Below are 20,963 nucleotides of genomic sequence, written 5' to 3'. Positions count from 1 at the left end.
TAAAAACCTGCATAAACCCTGAATTGCAAATGGTGTTTCGATAATGGGCATTCCCATGATTTCATATGCAGTACTGGTCATTGTGTGCTTAATGATTGCAGATTAAAAAATATTGACTTTGTTGCCCAATACACCAGATTTATTCCAATATAAGCTGGACCGAAGACACAGTTACGGAGGAAAGTTTTGAACCTTCATTAGAAAAGAGCTACAATCTGAAAACGGAAAAATGCTACGCTTCATTTTGTTGCTGATGTGCTTTATGCATTTAAGTCACACAGGTAAGTTCATCATGAGTACTCTGACTGCAATGTACAACTACATTTATATAAGTTCAATTTAATTTAAACTGTTTAGTATTGACATGTCTCAACTTCTGTCTGCAGGGCTCTGTGTTTCGGGAAATGTCACCGCAAGACCCATTATTAAAAATGGCACGTATATAAACCCAGAATTAGGCAAGTATCACGGCAAGTTAAGGATCCTCTCCCAGAGTTGTCTGGATATTAAAGAGAAATACGGTGCTTCTCAGGGTAAGTAGACTGCTCTGCCTAGAAGTTAAAATTTTAGGGAATATTTCATGTTTGGACACTTATCTTTGCAGTCTTTCCTGCAAAAAAATAACCAAATTTAATGGATTAAATGGTTATAATGGGAATTGTATTGGTTATAATGGAAACTATAATGGTCTCTGTGGGTACCTACTGGTAATGTGTTGGGTTCTGTTGGTGGGATGTTATCTTGAAGATGGGAATCAGCAGAACACCATTAAATCCAATTGGAATAAGACCAAAAACACTACATAAACCAATTTTGTAATGCTTTAAATGGTGGCTCATAATGGTATTTGCAATGGAAACAACCAGTATTTGTTTTGTTTTTTTACTTTAGATGGTATATACTTCCTGACGACAAAGAGCGGTACAGTGTACCAGACCTTCTGTGATATGACCACAGCCGGAGGAGGATGGACACTTGTGGCCAGTGTACACGAGAACAACATTCATGGGGCGTGCACCGTCGGTGACCGATGGTCAAGCCAGCAGGGCAATGACCAACACAGGCCAGAGGGAGAGGGAACATGGGCAAACACTGCAACTTTTGGAACGGCGGAGAGTTCGACTGGTGACGATTACAAGGTGATAAATCACGGCACTACAACCATCAGTACTGAATGGAAATTAGTGATGTGATAAATGGCATTTGATTTGACATCCTACAGAATCTTGGGTACTATGACATTCAAGCACAGGACGTGGCAGTGTGGCACGTTCCCAATAATAAAGTTTTACAAGATTGGACGACTGCTGCGATCCTTCGCTATCATACAGAAAACCACTTTCTAAGTGAGCATGGTGGAAACCTGTACCATTTATTCAAGGTAAATCACACAGTGCTGGTCTTATTAACTTTCTAATATAACACGTTTAATTTCCATGAGCTAGATTACTTTGTACTGTTGTTTACTTTGTATACGGTCTCAGTATAATTTGTAGATGTATTGCCAGGGTGCAATTTGTGAAAAAAAAATCAGAGCGGGGATGTTTATTGTTTGCAGTATCGCAGTATCTGCAGTATCGCATGGTAAAAATTTTTATCTTTCTTTTTACGCCTATCTTTTTAAGGCCGTTCATATGGCCATTAATCATGTGGGGGTCAATTTTGTCCCCAAAGGAGATAAAAAAATATTCATCAGAGGCAAGGATATAAAGACCAGAGGGGGGATAATCCCTCCAATCCCCCTCAACAAATCGCATCTTGTCTATTTCTAAACAAATTGTTGGTGTAATGTTGTGAATAAGTCAGTAAACTGAGAGGATATTTTAGGACTAATTGGACAAAAAGCTGTAGAAAGTAGAGTTAAAGTCCGATATTAAGGGCATTTTCCAATCGAAAGTGATCATCCCTATGCCCTGTTCCCTTTTAAGTTTTTAACTCTTGATGTGTAAACTCTAGAGAGAGTTGTGCAATTGTTTTTGATACTGTGAAAACATCCTTTTTTCTATGCGGTTTGGCTATTTGTCCACATGCAAACGCAGTATCAGGTGTCTGAAACCGAACTTTTATAAAATCGATGTATATATCAGGTTTTTGTGTGTTCCTGTGGACGCAGATTTTTTTAACGAAGAAGGGAAAAACTGTGTTTATAAAAATACTTGTATACGTGTGGACTAGGCCTCAACTTTCAAATACCGTTGCAACCTGAATGGATGCTCGCGATTGTTTTAGGGGCGGGGCCATGCTTGGTGGCTCCAGTGCATCATCGAGCCACTGTTTTAGCCCCGCCCAAACCCTGAACACAGAAATGTGGAAAAACTGTTTAACTCCACAATTCCCCCACACTGCAAAAAAAAAAAAAAAATTATCTGGCCAAAAATATATTTCAATTATATGCTAAATACATTTTGTAGAAAGTAATGCTCAATTAAATAGATTTTTGAATTTGTAAATATATTTAGTTTTAACCTTCATGTATATTAAAATATATTTCAAAGTGTATTTCAAAGGCAAGCAAATACATTTCTAATTTTACATCCCATATTGAAAAATTTATTTTTTGCCTGAATATATTTTAAATATATACTAAATATAAGTTAATTTAAAAAAATGTATTATATAATAAACACATTTAATTTTAACCTTTTTAAAACTATTATGTTTACAGGTTCGTAACATAAAGTTTTTCTTTCAATGCGACGTGAATATATTTCCTTGGATTAAAATATATGGAAGGCTAAATATTTTTAATGCTTTAAAATGTATTTACTTTTAAATATGTTTCAAAATATACAAAAAAGTCCAAAAAATATATATTTTTAAACATATTACAAAATATATTTCAGCATATATATTTTTTTGTAGGCTATATTTTGAAATATATTTTTTTGCCGTATGGGTCAGCACCACATACTTTGTAACGTGTTTCAGCAATAAATTTGTTTAGAAGCAATTCTCTGACTTTACACAGACTTTAAACAAAACAAGCTGCAAAAAACAAACAAACACACGTGTATAAAATGGACTGACATACATACACACACACAAAAAAAAAACATATAAAATCAGCATCGTTTCCAAACCTTTGCTTAATATAGTCAACATTTGAAGTGGATCAAAACCTTTCATAAAAGTTAAAATATTAAACAATACACGTTCTTGTCTTAAAGGATATAACATACACACTAACATTTCTAAATTCTGTTCCTGTTTGATCAGAAATATCCTCTGAAGTTTGCAGCAGGTGAATGTAAGGCTGATATGGGACCCAGCAGTCCAGTAGTATATGACACTGGAGACAAAGATGCAACTACAGCCCTGTATGGATCATCTTTAAAAGGTATAACAATCCCTATAAATATTCTGAGAATCAAGGATAGCATATAATAATGCTCTTTATTGGGTTTAAATTGCGATGTTTTCCATCTCAGATGAGTTCGAGTCTGGTTTCGTCACCTTCAGAGCATTTAACACGGATAAATCAGCCATGGCCATGTGCTCTGGAGTTAAACCAACTGGATGCAATACTCAACATGTAAGTAAAGCTTTTCTCCTTGTTTAAATAAGTCAATATCACAAGTGTAGTGTTGTTAAGTCCTCAGTCTGACACCGTGTTTTTTTTCAGTATTGCATTGGTGGAGGAGGATTTTTTCAGGAGCGTTTTCATTGTGGAGACTTTACGGCTCTTGACTGGAACGCCGACAAGACCAAAAGTGCATCTAAAGAAATGATCGAATCAACTGTTATGCTATTCTATCGATAAATCGTAGTTGAAATCTATGAACAGATCATTCATAACGTTTCAAACTGCTGTGAATGCATGCGCAACACTGTGTTAAATAAAAGTTGGGAAGGCTAAAGCCTTGTTTTGAAGTAAACAAAAATATTTGGTAAATCGTGCTAACTGCAATAAAAATACTTATAACTTTAACTCCTATTCCTTTATTTGTATTATTTACATTTGCATTATTTCCCCATGCCGATCTTTAAATAGTTTCGCCAGCAAAGGGGGTGATCTAGAAAAGTGCTTAATAATAAAGACCTAGAATAAGACCAATAACAACAGTAATTTAGTTGGTTAGACTTTATCTATGGATTTGCAAGACTAACAAATACCTGGAAATATGACTCCATTCATAAACACCAGAGATCCTCCAAAATAAAATGCTTTATTACAAACACCACACATTCTTCTCCACATTGTTCAGAAAATAAAAAGGTCCCCCGTCCCAAAAATGCCAAATGATACACCGACCTGACATGTCACAACCTTTACATTCACAAAAGCACTTAAAACATATCACATGTGCATTCTAAAAAAAAGTTAACAATCACAGGCAAAGTCAAGAAATGTTGCTGGTCAACTGGAGGAAGGAAAAAAACAAGATAAAACAAAAGATTTACAACTTAACGCGCATCTCATATTTTTACATTTCCGAATGGTTAAAATCATATCTGGATGCCACTGCGTAATAACTAACATCAGGTCTTCACATGCTAAGCTTCGGACAGCAGTTTGGGAAAGTTCACAGATTTCAAGAACCCATAAGGAATACAACTTAAAGAAACATAGAAATACATTATTCTGCACAAAGTCTAAAGACACTGCCATTTAAAGTCCAAGGTGGTCTGATGGTGATCAAAGCCTAAGATTGGGAACTCTACAATGAAAGCGGAATAAGGGCAGAGCACACAAAGTATGGTCTGTTTATCTGTACTGGTAGTTCATATTGGGATCTCCTCGACCGTATCCAACTGGTCCACTGTTGTAGGAAGTGTTACCACCAAAATTCTGGTTTTGGTTGGCTCCACCCTGCTGCTGCTGCTGTTGCGGTGAGTTGTAGTTTGCTTGGTTGTTGTAACCTGCGAAGAAATCATACAACTTTATATTATAAAATTAACCCGAACAAATTTGAGCGCACAATCCTGTGATCGTTTTTCCTCACCTTCATAGCCGTAGTCTTGCCCTCCGGTCACCTGAGACGGATAAGCAGTGCTGTAGTTGAAGTTTCCACCTCCGCCTTGAGGTTGGCCGAAGTTTTTCTTGGGCGGTACGAAGCCCTGGCTGTACTGACCGAAGCCTGAACCCTGACCTGCTCCGGTCCCTTGAGGCTTTGTGTTTTGGAGCATAGGTGGCTTTTTGGGAGTTACTTTGGGTGCTGGAGCAGGGGCTGTGTAGCCTCCTTCATTTTGGTAATAGGAACCGAAGCCAGGAGGTCCTGATGATCCTCCAGTAGTGTTTGCGACTGGTCCGGCAGGTCCAGGACCCGAGGCCACCGAACCACCGTTTGATCCCTCGTTATTGTAGAAATCTGTAAGGGACCGAACAATAAAATCACTCGGATGGCTCAAAGATTTATAATAACCAATAATTTATACTTTACAAAACATAAGGATTTTACATACATTTTCAGACGGTTTTGAGTTTTTAATGGTTTTTCTTTCAGTAAGAGCCTAAAAACATTTTTAATGTACATTGCATCTTGGTACAAAATAAACATCCATACATGGTGATGGAAAAAAAAATGAAACCAAAATGTACTTTCAATAGGTTGCACAGTCATAATGGATGTTTTGTCAATTGGGGACATTTATTGAACCAAAAACCTAAAAACTTTTACAGCTTTTTGTTATTCATGATAAATTAGGTTGTTTCCATCTTGACTATCTTTTTAACATTCAAACATAATACGCAGTATCGTTTAAAAGTCACGTTTCAGTAACCCCATTGGCCAATTATAATTGTATATAAATTTGTATTATATGGTTCATGATTTTATATAATTGGAATAAAAGGATTCCAGTTGGATTAAAAAAGTTGTTACTACTGGTTAGTTTGAATGCAACTTTAGCAATGAATATTGACAGCAAAGTCAACAAAACACACACACACACACACACACACACACACACACACACACACACACACACACACACACACACACCTAGGGATTAGAAATAATTTGCATGCGATAACATGCGCATCTCATCAGTGAAGCCGGTATCTTTATTAGTAATAAATCACTATCAGCTGCTTTCAGATGAAGCGGCATTTACTACACAAAGCTGTAGTTTACGGATAAGCTGGGCCATATCGTATACACATCGCAGGCGATAAATTGCCACGTTTCTAAGTGAACTACAGCTTTGTGTAGTAAATGCCGCTCCATCTAAAAGCAGCTGATGGTGATTTATTACTAATCAAGGAACCAACTAACGAGATGCGCAATGACAATAACATGCAAATTATCGGCCATCCCCTAACACACACACGCACGCACACGACCTCAAACCTTCTTGAGATTTATCAAATTTTTTGTTTCTCTTCCAGGTAAAAAAATGTACACAGATGCCATTATGAAGCAACTAAATAGCAGTCAAAACAGCTAGCTATAAACAATAGAAATGCCGCAAATAGATGCTTTGTTTGTTCACTGGTTCACAATGCATATTCATAAAAAAATCTGCATTTACCCCTTTTCCACAACCAGTTAAGAAACCCATTCTTTACAGACAATGGTATTCACCACAATACAAAAGATTTATTTGTAATTTAAAAAAAATTAAAAAATTAAAACGACGACATGACAATGCACAGAACAGACTAATTGAAAAGTAATTACTACTGACATAATTTTAGAAAAAATACAACAAAAACGGAGGCAAAAATGGCTCATACAGTGACTTCAAGTGAAAATTCAAAATTCAATCACAGCACGAAAAACAGGTCAACGACCAATCACGTCTTTTTCTGGTTTCCACAGCAGCCAAATGCAGCATAGTCCCATTTGCATCCACAGTGTTAGGTGATCGTCGGGCAGTTTTTTTTTTTAAGGTGAGATCGTGGGTGATACTTCACAAGTAAAATTCATAACGTGTGTAAACCAAGTCTCTAGTTTTCATTTATTTTGCATGCTTATTGAAAAGATTCGTCGGTTTGTGTCGCAAATTCGTTGTTGCCATAGGAGTCTGAGACAAAGTCACCTATAGGATGAAACAGAGCAGAGAAGCACAGAATTAGATCTCTTCTGTGTTATTGATTTGGCATGCCATGACCAAAGTCGATGGACATGAGTCAATAAAGTCAATCAGTTATTAAGCTGAATCAATTTGTTTTTTTTTTTTTTTAGATTTCTCTGCTCCGGTCACCCTAAAGAAGGTCTTTCCTCAGAAAATGGCATTGGCATGTGGGAAAGGTTTCTCGTATTTCGCCGAGGAAAGTTTGCGTCCCATGGCTCAACAAAGCAGAGAAATCAAATGGATGGCGGACAGAGCACAGACGTAGATCTATGTTCATCGAATGTCGAAATGTCCAGTAAAAAGATCCAGAACCAGTTTAAATAAAATCAGGAGTAAATTCAGACTTTCAAAGCAAGATGATATTCTGATGTCAAAGGCAACAAAGACCAAAAAGACAACTCTGAAAAAACATTCTGGATATTAAAAGCCATAATGGCGATTCTTGCTAGGAATAAACTAAATGACATCATCGCCTTCAACTAAAATACGAAAAAATACTCACTGTAGCCAGAGTTAGCATTGCTCCCATAGCCATATGATCCATAACCACCTAAAAAAACAAACAAAAAAAAATATTTAAAAAACATTTTCAACTAGTCTTTTTTATTTCTAATGAAAAATTTTGAAAAAAAGAAATAACAAAAAGTAAGAACAAAAGAAATGATATAAGGAACGAAAACAAGGAATGAAAGAAAGAAAGATAAAAGAACAAAAGAAGAAACATAAAACAAACAAGACAGAAATAACGAAATGATAAAAAAAATCGAAGACAGAAATAACAAAAAGAATAAAAGAAAAGAAAAAAATGAAACCGTAAAAGAAAAAACGGGTGGAAAGAACAAAGAAAAAATTTAAGAAATAAAAAAAACGAACAAAAGAAAGAAAGAATGAAAAATAGAAGGAACAAAACACAGGACGAACAAAGGAACGAAAGACAGAAATAAAAACAAAGAATGTAAGATAAAAGGAATAGAAAATAGAACAAACAAAAGATAGAAAAATAAAAAAAACAGAATGAACGAAACCGAAGGAACGAAAAGATGAAATAACAAAAGGAACGAAAAAAAGAAACAAAAAAACAGAAAGAATAAAAGATAAAAGGAATGGAAAATTGAAAGAACAAAAACAGAAATTTTTTAAACAAAATGAACAAAAGGCGGAAGGAATGAAAAAAGGACCAAGAAAGAAAGGATGAAATAACGAAAGACAAAATGAACGAAAAAGAAAGGAAAACAAAGAATGAAAGATAAAAGGAATGAAAATAGAACAAACAAAAGATAGAAAGAACACAAAAACAGAATGAACGAAACCGAAAGAAATGAAAAGATGAAATAACAAAAGACAAAAGGAACGAAAGAAAACAGAAAAGAATGAAAGATATACGGAATGGAAAATAGAAAGAACAAAAGACAGAAACTTTTAAAACAGAATGAACAAAAGACGGAAGGAACAAAAAGGACCAAAAAGGGCCAAAAAAGAAAAAAAAGGATGAAATAACGAAAGACAAAACGAACAAAAAAAGAACAAACGGATAAAGGAACGAGACTGAAAGATAAAAAAAATGGAAAATAGATTGAACAAAAGATAGAAAGAACAAGACAAAAAAAAACAGAATGAACAGAAAAGAATGAAAAAAGGAGCAAAAGAGAGAAAGGATGAAAACCAAAAGAAAATAGAAAAAGAAATGAATTAAAGAATGAAAGAAATAGAAAATAGAACAAACAAAAGAATGTAAAAAACACAGATGAAAGAATAAAAGAACAAACAAAACAACAGATTAAACAACAATAGCAAGAATAAAAGCAAGAATGAACGAAAGATAGAAAGAAAAAAACAGAAATAACAAAAGACATAAAAAACTAAAATAAAAGAAAAATAGAAAGAAAAATGCGAAAGACAGAAAGAACAAAAGATAAAGATAAAGAATAGAATGTTATCATAAAGGGTACCTTGATTAAATCCTCCACCGTTGTTAAATCCTCTACCTCGCCCCCTTCCACGCCCTCTTCCTCTGCCCCTAGGATTGGCTGCCAGGTCACCAGGTGGCCCACTCATCATAAATCCAGTGGGATGCTAAAGAAAGAAAATCAGCCAATCAGAGATCACATTCTTTCCAGCAAATGCTTATTAACAAGAAAACTGATGAATGGAGTCGTACCATTGGAGCCATTTTCTTTTTCTTGTTTGCGTCCACATTTGAGCCTTCTGGGAAGAGCTTCTCCAGGGCTGCCAATGCTGCATAAGCCTTCGCCACCTTTTTATTAGAACCGGTACCCTGAAACTTCTCTCCATCGATCTCCACCTACAGCGGGCAAATAGAAGAAACATCATGATATAGCAAATAATGTTGTGATACAAAGCAAAAGCATTTAGTTCCGTAGTGGAGATCACTAGTATTTGCCCAGTATAAATAAGGTTATGGTTACGTATGTTACCTCCATGACGAAGCGCTTGTCATGACTTCCGCCTGTTTCAGAAATAAGCTCGTACTTCAGTCCTCTGCGCTTCTCATTTAGCTCCATTACCGGATTCTTTCCATGTTTGGTGAGGATAGGGCCCTGCTGTCGAGAGTTCTGATAGACCACCAAAAAAAAAACAGATTTTAGATTCAAACTTTAAAAAGACACTTTTTACACGTCATGTTATGCTGTCAGATGAACTTCAATACCTCGTCATTCATGTTGTCCGTGTTGGTGGGTGCTGGCTCAGGCTCCATTTGTGCCATTGGTGGTGGCACGGTCTCCTGTGGGGTCACCAGTGGCTCCTCTTGTTTCACTGTTATTTCAGCAACCTTCTGCTCCACTCCAGTAGGCAGACCCATATCTTGCAAGACCTGGAGGATCACATTTGTGATGGATTTAGTTTTTGGCATGGTAAACCTTTTCTATCATTAAACATATCAGGGTCTCTTACTTTGACAGCCACATGTAGCTTCGCTGCACGTTTGGAGGGACCTGAGGCTTCAAAGGTCTTTCCATCCACCTCCACAGCCATGGTGAAAACCGGCACGTGAACCGGACCGGTCTGAGAGATGAGTTTATACTGAAGCCCTGGCTTCAGCTGGTTCAGTCGCATCAGAGCATTCATCGCCTGTGAAGGTTCAGCCTTATCGTCCGTAGCTACAGGGTGGAAACAAAGTTTATGATCTGGACAGACAAAAACAGTTACACTTTGTTTTGTGCTAAATATGAAGTAACATTTACATTTCTTCTGTAACTTCTTTTTCTTCTTATTTGGATTCTTCTCGTCTGTTGTCTCCTCCTCTATAGGGCGTTTCAGTGGGGGTACGTAGGTCGCGCTGGGTGGGATCTGAACTGTAGCCATAGATGACAGAAATTGTTGTGGGAATTTTTCTTACTTAGGTCAAGAATTCAATTTCATTGTTTCTCAGTTGCTATAAGTATATAGTTCTCAAACTATTCTTCAAAAAAATATGGTATATTTAAAGAAACATTAACACAAGTGTGAGATATTAAAAGTTGACGTTTTTTTGTGGAGTAAAGGACCACAGTTTTACCTGTGTAGTCTATAATAGTTTCACTTCTTGGTTTTCTGGGCATCTTTGAGGGGAGCGGGTCCATACCAAGTACTTTGTGCAGCTGTCCAAAAGCAGAAAGCCTCAAGGCATGCTGTCAATCAAAAAAAAGACTTTCTCATTAAAAATCCCAGACAATTAAACAACTATCAAATATTTAGCGAATTCGGGTTATACCTGAGCACTTTGTGTAATGTCCTCTCGTTGCTGGGTGTTCATGTGACTAATGGCATCGGTTGGTTCCTTTTCGCATGGGTCACAGATGCCTGGACCACCTAAGAGCAGACACACACATTTAAACAGGTCAGAAATAGCTTTTATACATTTCAAAGGCAATTGATCAAGTTGCCACGACAGTACAATAAAATGTTTTGCAGAATTGGAAAGGCCTACATTTAAAAGAGTCGTCTACCCACATATTTTGGAGTAAATTAGTAAAATATTATCTTATTTAACGTCTTGACACTTTGAGCTTCATTTTCCAGGTTTCAATATTATTTTAAGTTAAAAATTAAAAAAGTTAGGGAGGCTGAAGTACTTTGGAATAAAACTTTTTTTGCATAACATCTTTTTTATTACTAAAAAAATGTGTGTTTGAAACTTATAAATGCAATGATCCCAAAGCCACAAGTCTAAAGAAGTTATGTTTCACGTTTGAGGTCAATAGGCCCAAAAATGAGGTTTTTGCAAGGGTTTTTGTAAGACTAGTGCCTTTTCTTAGTGCCAGTCAGCCCCAAAATAAAAGTCATTTGTTTATATGCATAACATTCGTTCTTATTATTATTTATCCTTATGTTAGCTTATAAAATGCAATTTCCACACCAGAAAAGAGTCAGATGACATCACGATATTTGACAGCGCTGTTTGGATATTATGTATTATATTATATTATATATTAGTATTATATTATGATATTAACCCTGTGCTAGTAATTTTGGGATTTTAATGCAGAAATCGTACAGAGCCCTTAAACCCCATATATATATATATATATATATATATATATATATATATATATATATATATATATATATATATATATATATATATATATATATATATATATATATATATATATATATAGTTTTCATATTTAAAAACCTTTTACCAGTAATAATAATGCAGTGACAGTAATTTATTAATTTGTGACGACAGTATTCAGCAAACCGTTGACACCTAGTGGCCGTTGTTGGTAAAACCACTAAAAGTGTAACAAACCCCTCTTTTTACAATAATTTTATGTATAATATATACTGTATTGCATTATTTTTATTTATTAGATTAAATGTAAACTGCTATAACAATTTTTTATTTCATATTTTCACCTCCAGACACTTAAACTTTAGTGGGTCGTATTTGTAAACAAGACCAAGATTAGGCTTCTACACCAAAAAAGGGCAGTTATATTAATTTGAAGGTGTACATCACATTTTTAGAGGTTTAGAGGGCATGCACACCAAAGCTTTTACGACCATGGCCAGCCCATGTTTTCACTTGTTACCAATGGACGCTCTGCGTTTTTCAAATAAACCAGCGGCATTCGGCGTCCTCCAGGCGTTTTCAGCCGCGTAAAAACGTTTTGGTGTGTCCCGCCCCTAAAGAGACAAGAGTAGTGAACACTGACCTGGCAAGAGGATTCCAGATCCAAGACACTCTAGAACTCTGCGGAGCGCTTCTCCCGCTCCCATTGGTCGGTTCCCGGTGCCAATCGCTTTCTCGCACAGCAGTTCTAATGGCTTCAAGAAATAAGAAGCATTACATGGATGCTTTTCTACATGCTGAACATAATGAAAGGATTATGAATACCAGAACAAGATGAAACAAAAGGCTTTTGGGACTCACCCATCCAGTGAGAGGGGCCCAGGTGGAAACACGAGCACACAAATCCCTAAAGATGCGGATGACGATCACACAGGATCGGAGTCCATTAGCCCTGGCCTGGAAACACAAGCAGGAAGGAAAGACGCACCAGTTTATTTCATAGACTCACATTGTGGGACAACACTAAAGCAAAGTACGAACAAACAAAATGGTGCAGATACAGAATAACGTGTGTGGCTAAGCATTAGCAATGTGGTGAAGGTGGTTAAGATGTACAAAATACATACTGCTCTATTTAGCACCTTTGTATATGACAGATATTAATTCATAAAGTACATAAAAACATCAAGATAAAAAAAGACAAACTCAGCAGGGTTTATTTTTTGATTTCTGATAAAACACTGAATCTCAGAATTGTGAGTTGATAAAAGCTAGATTATTCTAGAAGATTAAAAATAACAAAGACGCTATTGTCTTTAATCTGGTAGCTGCAGCTGTATTTATAAAATATGCAGATCATTTATTAAATCCTGAATGGCAGAAAAGGTGCAATATTTCTTTGACACAAAGAAAGCTGTATAAAAAAAAAACTAAACCAAACCAAACGAAACCTAACTAGCAGGAGCACCAGCAATAAAACAAACTTTAAATAAAAATCACATTTTGAGATCAAAACAAATTATACTATTTATAAACAAAAATTGGGGTATAACATTAAAAGTTATGGTGCAAATAGCAAAGTTGGGGTTTAAATTGGACATCTCGTCATATGATATGATATTAATTCTATTAATCTCAAAATAAAATATGATACGATTTTGATTCACTTTAATCATATTTAAACAATGTATGTTTGTGTTTTTATGCATATGCGAGGGTCCGAGTACAGTACGTGCGACAGTATTTTCAGAAGTAGGGCTGGGTATCGTTTCAGATGTTCCAGATCGATTTGATTCCGATTCTCGATTACATTTTCGATTCCGGTTCTCAGGTAGGTTTTTATACTCGATTCTCGATTCAACTCAATGAATATAGATTTAATATAGATACTATATTAATAAAAAAAGAACAGTGAACAGCAGTTTACAAGTGGGTAATTAATAAAAAGAAATTAAAAGCCACAAGTCTTGCTTGCGAAATTTAAAATGCTTCCATTCCTCCGATCAATGTTTGCGGAAATAAATATGAAAAAAAAAATTGATTCTGCTCTTTGAGAATCGATTTTTAACCGACCACGTTTTAAAAAACGATTAATCGAAAAATCAAAACTGTGGATACAGTGTAGTAGTAAATCGTCATCACCTGTTTTCAAATGGAGCGGCATTTACTACACAAAGCTGTAATTCACCGACAAGCCATTCATAATCGCGGATGAATCACCTGTGATTATGAATAGGATATTGCCTAGCTTTTCAGGGAACTACGGTTTTGTGCAGTAAATGCCGCACCATCTGAAAGCAGCTAATTTTCCTACTAATCAAGGAACCATCTTTACTGACAAAAAAAACCTGCATGACAATCGCATGCGATTTATCGTGCAGCCATAGTCGTCATGTGTGTCAAATAGAAATATTGCACCCAATATATTGATTCTGCAATTAAGATTGTAAAATTAAGAGGCAGGTAGTATCTGCATTCCAAATGTGACAGTCTGAATAAAATACTAGCATGTCCCAAAAACACAAAACTGTCCAGCAACGTAATACACAAATAATAACTGTTAAGCTAATCAGGGAGAAGTAAGACAATTTAAACCATTCAACAAGAATATAACTTGTTACCAGAGGCCAATACACTCCCACAAATAAATTAATATACGAAAACACTGAAAAATCCACACAAAACTGAAAAGATAAAGCATGAAATCATGTTAACACAGAAAACTGAACAAAAACGAAAACTCAACTACTAGAAGACAAATAAAGACAAGATGCAAACCTGGAACCACTTGGCGTGGCGGAGAGACGCCAATGCAGCCAGGCATTTCTGCCTGTCCAGAACATCCGGGGGATCGTTGACTGATAGCGTTTCTATTGGCAGGTGGAATAAGAAGACAATGTACAGTTTGACCAAGGGGGTTTTTCTGTCTCTCGGCCAGGGGGAGAGGAGGCAGATAACCCCTACCAAAGGCAGTGTGGAGGGGAGAGGAGGAGGAACTACCCCGACATAAATAAAAACAACCCTCCCTTGTAAACAACCAGACCGGGTGAACAGGTAAAAAAAACTGGTGGCCATCTTTATTTCCCTTCAAGAGGCATGTATATATGTATATATTTACGGGGAACTAATACATATTAACAGGAGGGTTTGAGAATTTTTACGTTCCCTAAAACTATTAACATCCGGATGCTTTTATGCGTAATAGGGAAACCCCTCCTCCTCGCCCCCGCTTTGTTCTGGGTGCACTGCCTTGCCCCTTCCGAGACAGAGAGCGTCCAGTTGGTCAAAGGTCCAGCGTCCCTAAAATTGACAAACTAGAAGGCTTGACAGAGAGAATCAGATTTTGAACCACAGGCAGCAGTAGTTAGATACACAAAAGGTATTATCCAAACAAGTCCACACTGCAGCAAAACTGATGGCTTGTGATGTCCTGAGGCAGGTGTCATTAACTGCGGGGTCACAGATAGGGCTAGGCTTTCAGTTCAGCCTCACCTCTATACGTATTTCTGTACGTTTAATGTCCGGCATGAACAATGTGTGTCCGATTTAAAGTCAACATGAAAATCCATTTAATACCCATTATAGTGTTTGATGAAAAGGGTCAAAATAGCCATTACCATAAGGTTAACATTTGGTTACGATAGGTGGCATCATCAGAAATGTGATGTGGTAATGTCAGATGTAAAGCAAGTTATAACATCTAGGCCTGGTTTTACAGATAAGGCTTAGCAAGGCCTTAGTTAAATTGAGACTTAAAGCATATTTTATAAAGGGGACATTTCACAAGACTTTTTAAGATGTCAAATAAATCTTTTGTGTCCCCCAGAGTGCGTATGAGAAGTTTTAGCTAAAAAAGTTGCCGCTTTGTAGATGTAGTCAAAAATGTGCAGTTTTTTGGCATGTCCTTTTAAATGCAAATAAGCTGATCACTGCACTAAATGGCAGTGCCATGTTTGGATAGTGCAGATTAAAGAGGGGTATTATCCCTTTCTGACATCACCAGGGGAGCCAAATTTCAATTACCTATTTTTTCACATCCTTGCAGAGAATGGTTTACCAAAACTAACTTACTGGGTTGATCTTTTTCACGTTTTCTAGGTTGATAGAAGCACTGGGGACCCAATTATAGCACTTAAATATGAAAAAAGCCAGATTTTCATGATATGTCCCCTTTAAGATCCATACATGCGTTTTAGTCTAGGACTAGCCTTAAGCCTTGTCTGTGAAACCGGGGGTTAAAGATGTAATTAGGCCAGAAATGAGTAAAAGATCAAATTTAATTTCATGTTGACTTTAAAACTTGCTCTTTATCCTATAAACTTTAACTGTGATCCACTAAATGACTATCATCAAGCACTCTGAATACAGTGTCTGTCTAGCATTATCTATAACCCCTATGGCCCGCTGTAAGCCATTTAAAGGCACAGGCAACAAGTTCTGGCGACTCTAAGAACCAGAGCTCAGTAATCTTTTTGCTTCTCATTTTTGCTGCAATGCAAACTGTTCCAATCCTTCAATATATGCACACATGCAAACAACAAGGTTTGTGATTTTTGTTTCCTAATTCTCAGTAAGCCTTCATGAAACTTTTTTAAAAAATACTTTAAAGGATAAGGGCCATGTTCCTCTGCTTCTCATTCCCATTTTTTTTTTTTTTACTGTATATTGGGCCATCAAAACTATACATCACACTTAAGGTGGCAGTAAACATAGCAATCTGTGTTACATGGCTATTTTGTACACAACATCCCCAAGCTCCATTGAAGGCCCAATAAACAATATCCCTGCCCGAGTCCGTCCCATCTGCCCTTCCTGTCTGTGGGGTGAGGGTGGTTATAGGTGGCGTAAGATGTGCAGGATCAAACTCTACCTCCAGCTGCTTGCTTCTCCACCTCCTCCCTCACGAGGGGTGACGTCAGGTGAATGGTCAAAGTCAAAGGTCGTTCTTTGGAGTTTTTGATGACAATGGTGGCCTCGCGGACAAAAGGCTTGACTTCATATTTCTCTTCGGTGATGACCTACATGAGAGATATTTTACAAGATGGGTTTTACCATGTTATATAGTATACTACACTACAGAATTGTGCTCCATAGAAGATGCACCAAAATATAATCATTGCAATAATAGCGCAAGAACTACTGAACTTGATCGAAACCCTGGATCTGTAAGATCTAAAATAGTTTGCCATTGTTATGCATCATGTTGATGTACCTTAAGTTGCTCAGCTAGATTTTCTGCAACCTTCTTCAGCAAGGTGATGGTGGGTTTGTCTTTGCACAACAGCACAAGCTCCAGGTCCAGATCTCCCTTCAGCAGAAGACCTTTAGCAACCAGCCCAACGCGCATTACTCCGCGCAGAGATCGTGTGAGCTGGTCCCCAGGCTTGGGCTCTCTGGAGGACAACACAGAAAAGGCAAAATCAGTTGTAAAATACACAAATGCATAATGGGCAAATTACAATAGAAGGCATTAGCAAGATCACTTACGTCTCCTTTTCTCCTTCCGTCTCCAAGGTGTTTGCTTTGGCGGTTCCCTTTTCTTGCTCGTCCAGCCAATCAGAGACACCCTTAAGAGCTCGTTCAGTGTGGGACACCATGTTCTGCACTCCCTCCAGCTCTTCTTGGGTGGGATAGATGGTCGAGTGCCTGGCCATGACGTGGCGATCATCATTGACAAAGATGCGCATGGAGCGATGACGAATTGGAGGAGGCTTTACAGAAACAAAGTGAGAAAAGCGTATTAAAATATGCTTTAAGCTAGATATAAATGAAGCATCTGTAATATAATAAATAAAGTCTAAATTTATCGACCCTCTGTCGGTAAACACATACACAGTTTAAACGTAAATCTTAACACTGTGTACTTTACCATAGCTGCTAAGAAATGGTGCTTCAGGTTTGCAGTGTTGGTCAATCTGAGACAGAGAAATGCTGCTCCAGGTGGACTGTAATGAAATACAAATGCAAGTGATTTGGGATGTAACCTTCAAAATTTAGCGCATTCGCCTATAGAGTGATAAATACCCCAAAAATTAAGATGGAAAATGCATTGAGCAGTTGTGTTTAGATAGATGTTGAGATGGGTTTATTAATACAACTCAACCTGGACTATAAAGCGCCAAAATTTTATAAGCTTTGTTTGGAGAAATGTTAAAAAACTCTCGTTGTTTCGGTAATTTTGTGCATGCCAATAAACTGAATTAACACATGCACATGATGTCACTGATATCTCAGATTCGCTTTTACATAGTTTACACAGACGACTTTGCACTTGCACTGTGAAACGCATTACGCATATTCAAAAGTTTGCATTTTAATGACCCCAAAACGTCATTCTTGTGCAAATGAAGAGCTAAACCACATAAAAACGTTCCCATTTAAAATTAAAATCGTTGCTGTGAAAGACAACATAGTACAAAATAGGCCTGCAACTAGGGATTATTTTCATAGCCGATTATTAGGGATGCACCGATACCACTTTTTTGGAATACGAGTACTTGCATTTCAGTACTTGCCGATACCGATACAGAGTACTTAATAAAAAAAACATGATTTAAATTTACAGGTAACAGCTTTAGTCATATAATTTAACAAAAAACAAAGGACTAGTTTTCCAGTTTGTTGTAAACTCTGCCTCTTTGGACAACACAAGAGGCATTAACCCCTTACACGCCGCTCAAACATAGACATTTGTCAGACCGTGATATCTATTCCAGGTATCGGGGGACTTTTAATGAGTACTTTAGAAAATGTGGTATCGAGGCCGATACCTGATACCAGTATCGGTGCATCCCTAGCGATAATTAGGGATGCACCGATACTGATACTGGTATCGGCCTCGATACCACATTTTCAAAAACACTCGTACTCGTTAAAAGTCCCCTGATACCTGGAATCGATACCACAGTCTGAGAAATGTCTATGTTTGAGCGGCGTGTAAGGGGTTAATGCCTCTTGTGTTGTCCAAAGAGGCAGAGTTTACAACAAACTGGAAAACTAGTCCTTTGTTTTTTGTTAAATTATATGACTAAAGCTGTTACCTGTAAATTTAAATCATGTTTTTCTTATTAAGTACTCGGTATCAGCAAGTACTGAAATGCAAGTACTCGTACTCGTATTCCAAAAAAGTGGTATCTGTGCATCCCTAGCGATAATTCGTTTTTTAATCGACTAATAGAATAAAAACTAAATATTTATTCAATAAGAACGTTCACTATAGTTATGGACAAAAAACATGAAGAAAAAGTGCCCAACTTTGCTCACGCTGTATGAAGAAACAGAACAACTAATCGATAACAGAATCCGTTGAAAACGAATAATCTATTACCGTCAATTTTTTTCGATTAGTTGTTGCACTCTAAGTTCAAAGTCCATGAAATTAACAAACCAAAAATTTGCATTAATGGTGGACTGAAAACTTTATTTGCTGGATTAAAATGTCGTAATGCTTTATTCACTGCTAGAATGGGTTTTGTTGTACTCTCAATTCTGGTTTTACCAGTCACATAAGTGAGCTCAGGGTCACTCTCATCTCTGTATCTGGGTGGTGGCTACAAATGTAATTTGTCCAGAAATGACTAGTGATAGTTTTACATTGCAGAGCATCTCACTTCAAGTAACTATAGTTAATCAAACACAGACCAAATTCAGCTCGAGGTGGCCAGCTGTCCTTTAAAATAAACATGTTTACGAAAACAAAGGAAACTTCTCACTTTTAACATTTTATACAAAAACACAACTAAACAGTCATCTCAATATTTACTTTTAACAGATGGGGGGTTGTTGCAAAGGAAACCCATTGTTGGACACAATTTCAAATCAATACCCCATAAACCATACAATTACGGCTAAAAAAATAACGTAATACACACGTATATATTCATTACACTGCAAAAATAAATATATTAAAAGCATTTAAAGGTTATCGTTAAGAAATTCTCTGGATCAATTCTGTTTACACAACAGCTGTGCGGCCATTTTAATTCAGTCAGACAATGAGGTCGTGTTCGCCCAAGTGCTGAAGCATCACGAAAGAAAGTAGTCACCAAAATCACATGCATTATGCGAAATACGGTGAAAAAAAAACGTTTATATCTAACATTTCCACAAAAAAAGATGGTGCTTGCCTCGTTTATAAGAACAAACAGAGACATTAAACATAAAATGGTCGAGGCCCTTCCCCCAACAAGCCAATACATTTATTGTCATCTGAATGTGAATTTCCATAAAACACACGACAGTAGAAAAGTTTATGTAATTTATTTAGATGCACTTGTAAAATAATTGTCAAATGTATCCTTGGTGGCAACGATTTTTGGTGAAAGTACGACGTGCTAGCATGCTAACCATTAGCCGCCGCCTTTGCGGTAAATATTTACATATCTGCAGACTACACAAAACAGCCTAAAATAGACATCACGATTAAATGTAAATAAAAAACTGATCTACAATCACTTAATACCAAGTAAAATGTCGTATATTTGATCTTTTTTCATAAACTCACCAGTTCAACGACGAAGATGCAACCAACCGCTATGCTGCCGCTGTAGAGACAATCAGCAGCGTGGGATAAGCTGACGCATGACACGTGATTCCAGTTGACCAATAGGATTAGTCGGTGTGTTGCCGAGGCGGCGGGGGCGTGTAGACTGCGATCAGATGCATTTAAATAAAACGTGATTTATATGGGAGATGATTTCAAATGTCCACTGAGACTTATTAATACGTTTCATTGTCAAGCCATTTATTTTACGATATATCATGAATAAGCTTTGCCGTTTACGTTAAAATTTAAGACGTTTATATCTTCTGTTTATACGAGGCATAGACAGCGTAGGACGCGGCTTTAGTCGATTGGGGGCGATGCAGCACAATGAAAAACTTACAAAGGAAATGCAATTTTGAGTCTCAATAGAGATCTTCTTAATCATATGTTAAAGTCATTAATATGGGATAATTAAGTATGTGGGTGAATAAACCATATATAAAATTAAAATGCAATATCAGGCATGTACGGCATTTTGATTTGGTTGTAATGCATATGGTACTGAGACACTGTAACACAAAATAAATCTATAATAATTGCTTTTTGATCAGATAAATCTAAATAATCTGAAACCTTTATTTTGCACAAACTAGAAATTTATATACTTTGTCACTATTTGACACAAAAAAGGTAAAAAAAAACCTACTTTTTAAGGCAAACACCACCGTTTTCCAATATTTTACTATTTTCTTACCTCAAATTAGATGAATTGATACATACCTATTTTTTTCAATGCATGCACTTTTAATTTTGTACAGCGCCTCGTGAATGTTTTAGCATTTAGCCTAGCCCCATTCATTCCTATGGCTCCAAACAGGGATGAATTTAAAAGCCACCAAAAACTTCAATGTTTTCCTTATTTAAAGACTGTTACATGAGTAGTTA

The 20,963-nt window shown here is 36.6% G+C and overlaps 2 protein-coding genes across 3 annotated transcripts; one reads left to right on the top strand and one right to left on the bottom strand.

Moving 5' to 3' along the window:
- The first annotated feature begins 123 nt into the window (after positions 1-123).
- itln3 (intelectin 3) lies at positions 124-3,928 on the top strand. Its single transcript, XM_065253040.1, has 7 exons — positions 124-281; positions 387-533; positions 892-1,139; positions 1,223-1,381; positions 3,217-3,337; positions 3,429-3,532; positions 3,623-3,928. Exons 1-7 carry the CDS (start codon positions 230-232, stop codon positions 3,758-3,760), a joined length of 969 nt encoding a protein of 322 aa, XP_065109112.1. The 5' UTR covers positions 124-229; the 3' UTR covers positions 3,761-3,928.
- A 219-nt stretch (positions 3,929-4,147) lies between these two features.
- On the bottom strand, positions 4,148-20,149 carry ilf3b (interleukin enhancer binding factor 3b). 2 transcript variants are annotated; one of them, XM_065278028.2, is made up of 19 exons: positions 20,037-20,148; positions 17,403-17,478; positions 17,021-17,244; positions 16,746-16,926; positions 16,404-16,551; positions 14,312-14,403; positions 12,395-12,490; positions 12,177-12,288; positions 10,730-10,827; positions 10,535-10,646; positions 10,221-10,331; positions 9,931-10,136; positions 9,686-9,850; positions 9,453-9,590; positions 9,176-9,319; positions 8,967-9,090; positions 7,520-7,567; positions 4,944-5,309; positions 4,148-4,860 (listed from the first exon to the last, which is right to left on the bottom strand). In XM_065278028.2, the coding sequence occupies exons 2-19, from the start codon at positions 17,403-17,405 to the stop codon at positions 4,706-4,708; spliced, it is 2,523 nt and encodes an 840-aa protein (XP_065134100.2). In that variant the 5' UTR covers positions 17,406-17,478; positions 20,037-20,148; the 3' UTR covers positions 4,148-4,705. The 2 variants fall into 2 exon arrangements, with proteins under 2 accessions (XP_065134100.2, XP_065134101.2); XM_065278029.2 differs by lacking the exons at positions 4,148-4,860; positions 4,944-5,309 and adding an exon at positions 5,405-6,981 and having other exon boundaries at positions 20,037-20,149.
- Between the last annotated feature and the right edge of the window lie 814 nt (positions 20,150-20,963).

This window comes from Paramisgurnus dabryanus, chromosome 3, assembly GCF_030506205.2.
Source record: "Paramisgurnus dabryanus chromosome 3, PD_genome_1.1, whole genome shotgun sequence".
Classification (NCBI taxonomy): Eukaryota; Metazoa; Chordata; class Actinopteri; order Cypriniformes; family Cobitidae; genus Paramisgurnus; species Paramisgurnus dabryanus.
This window is presented reverse-complemented; position numbering and strand designations above follow the sequence as displayed.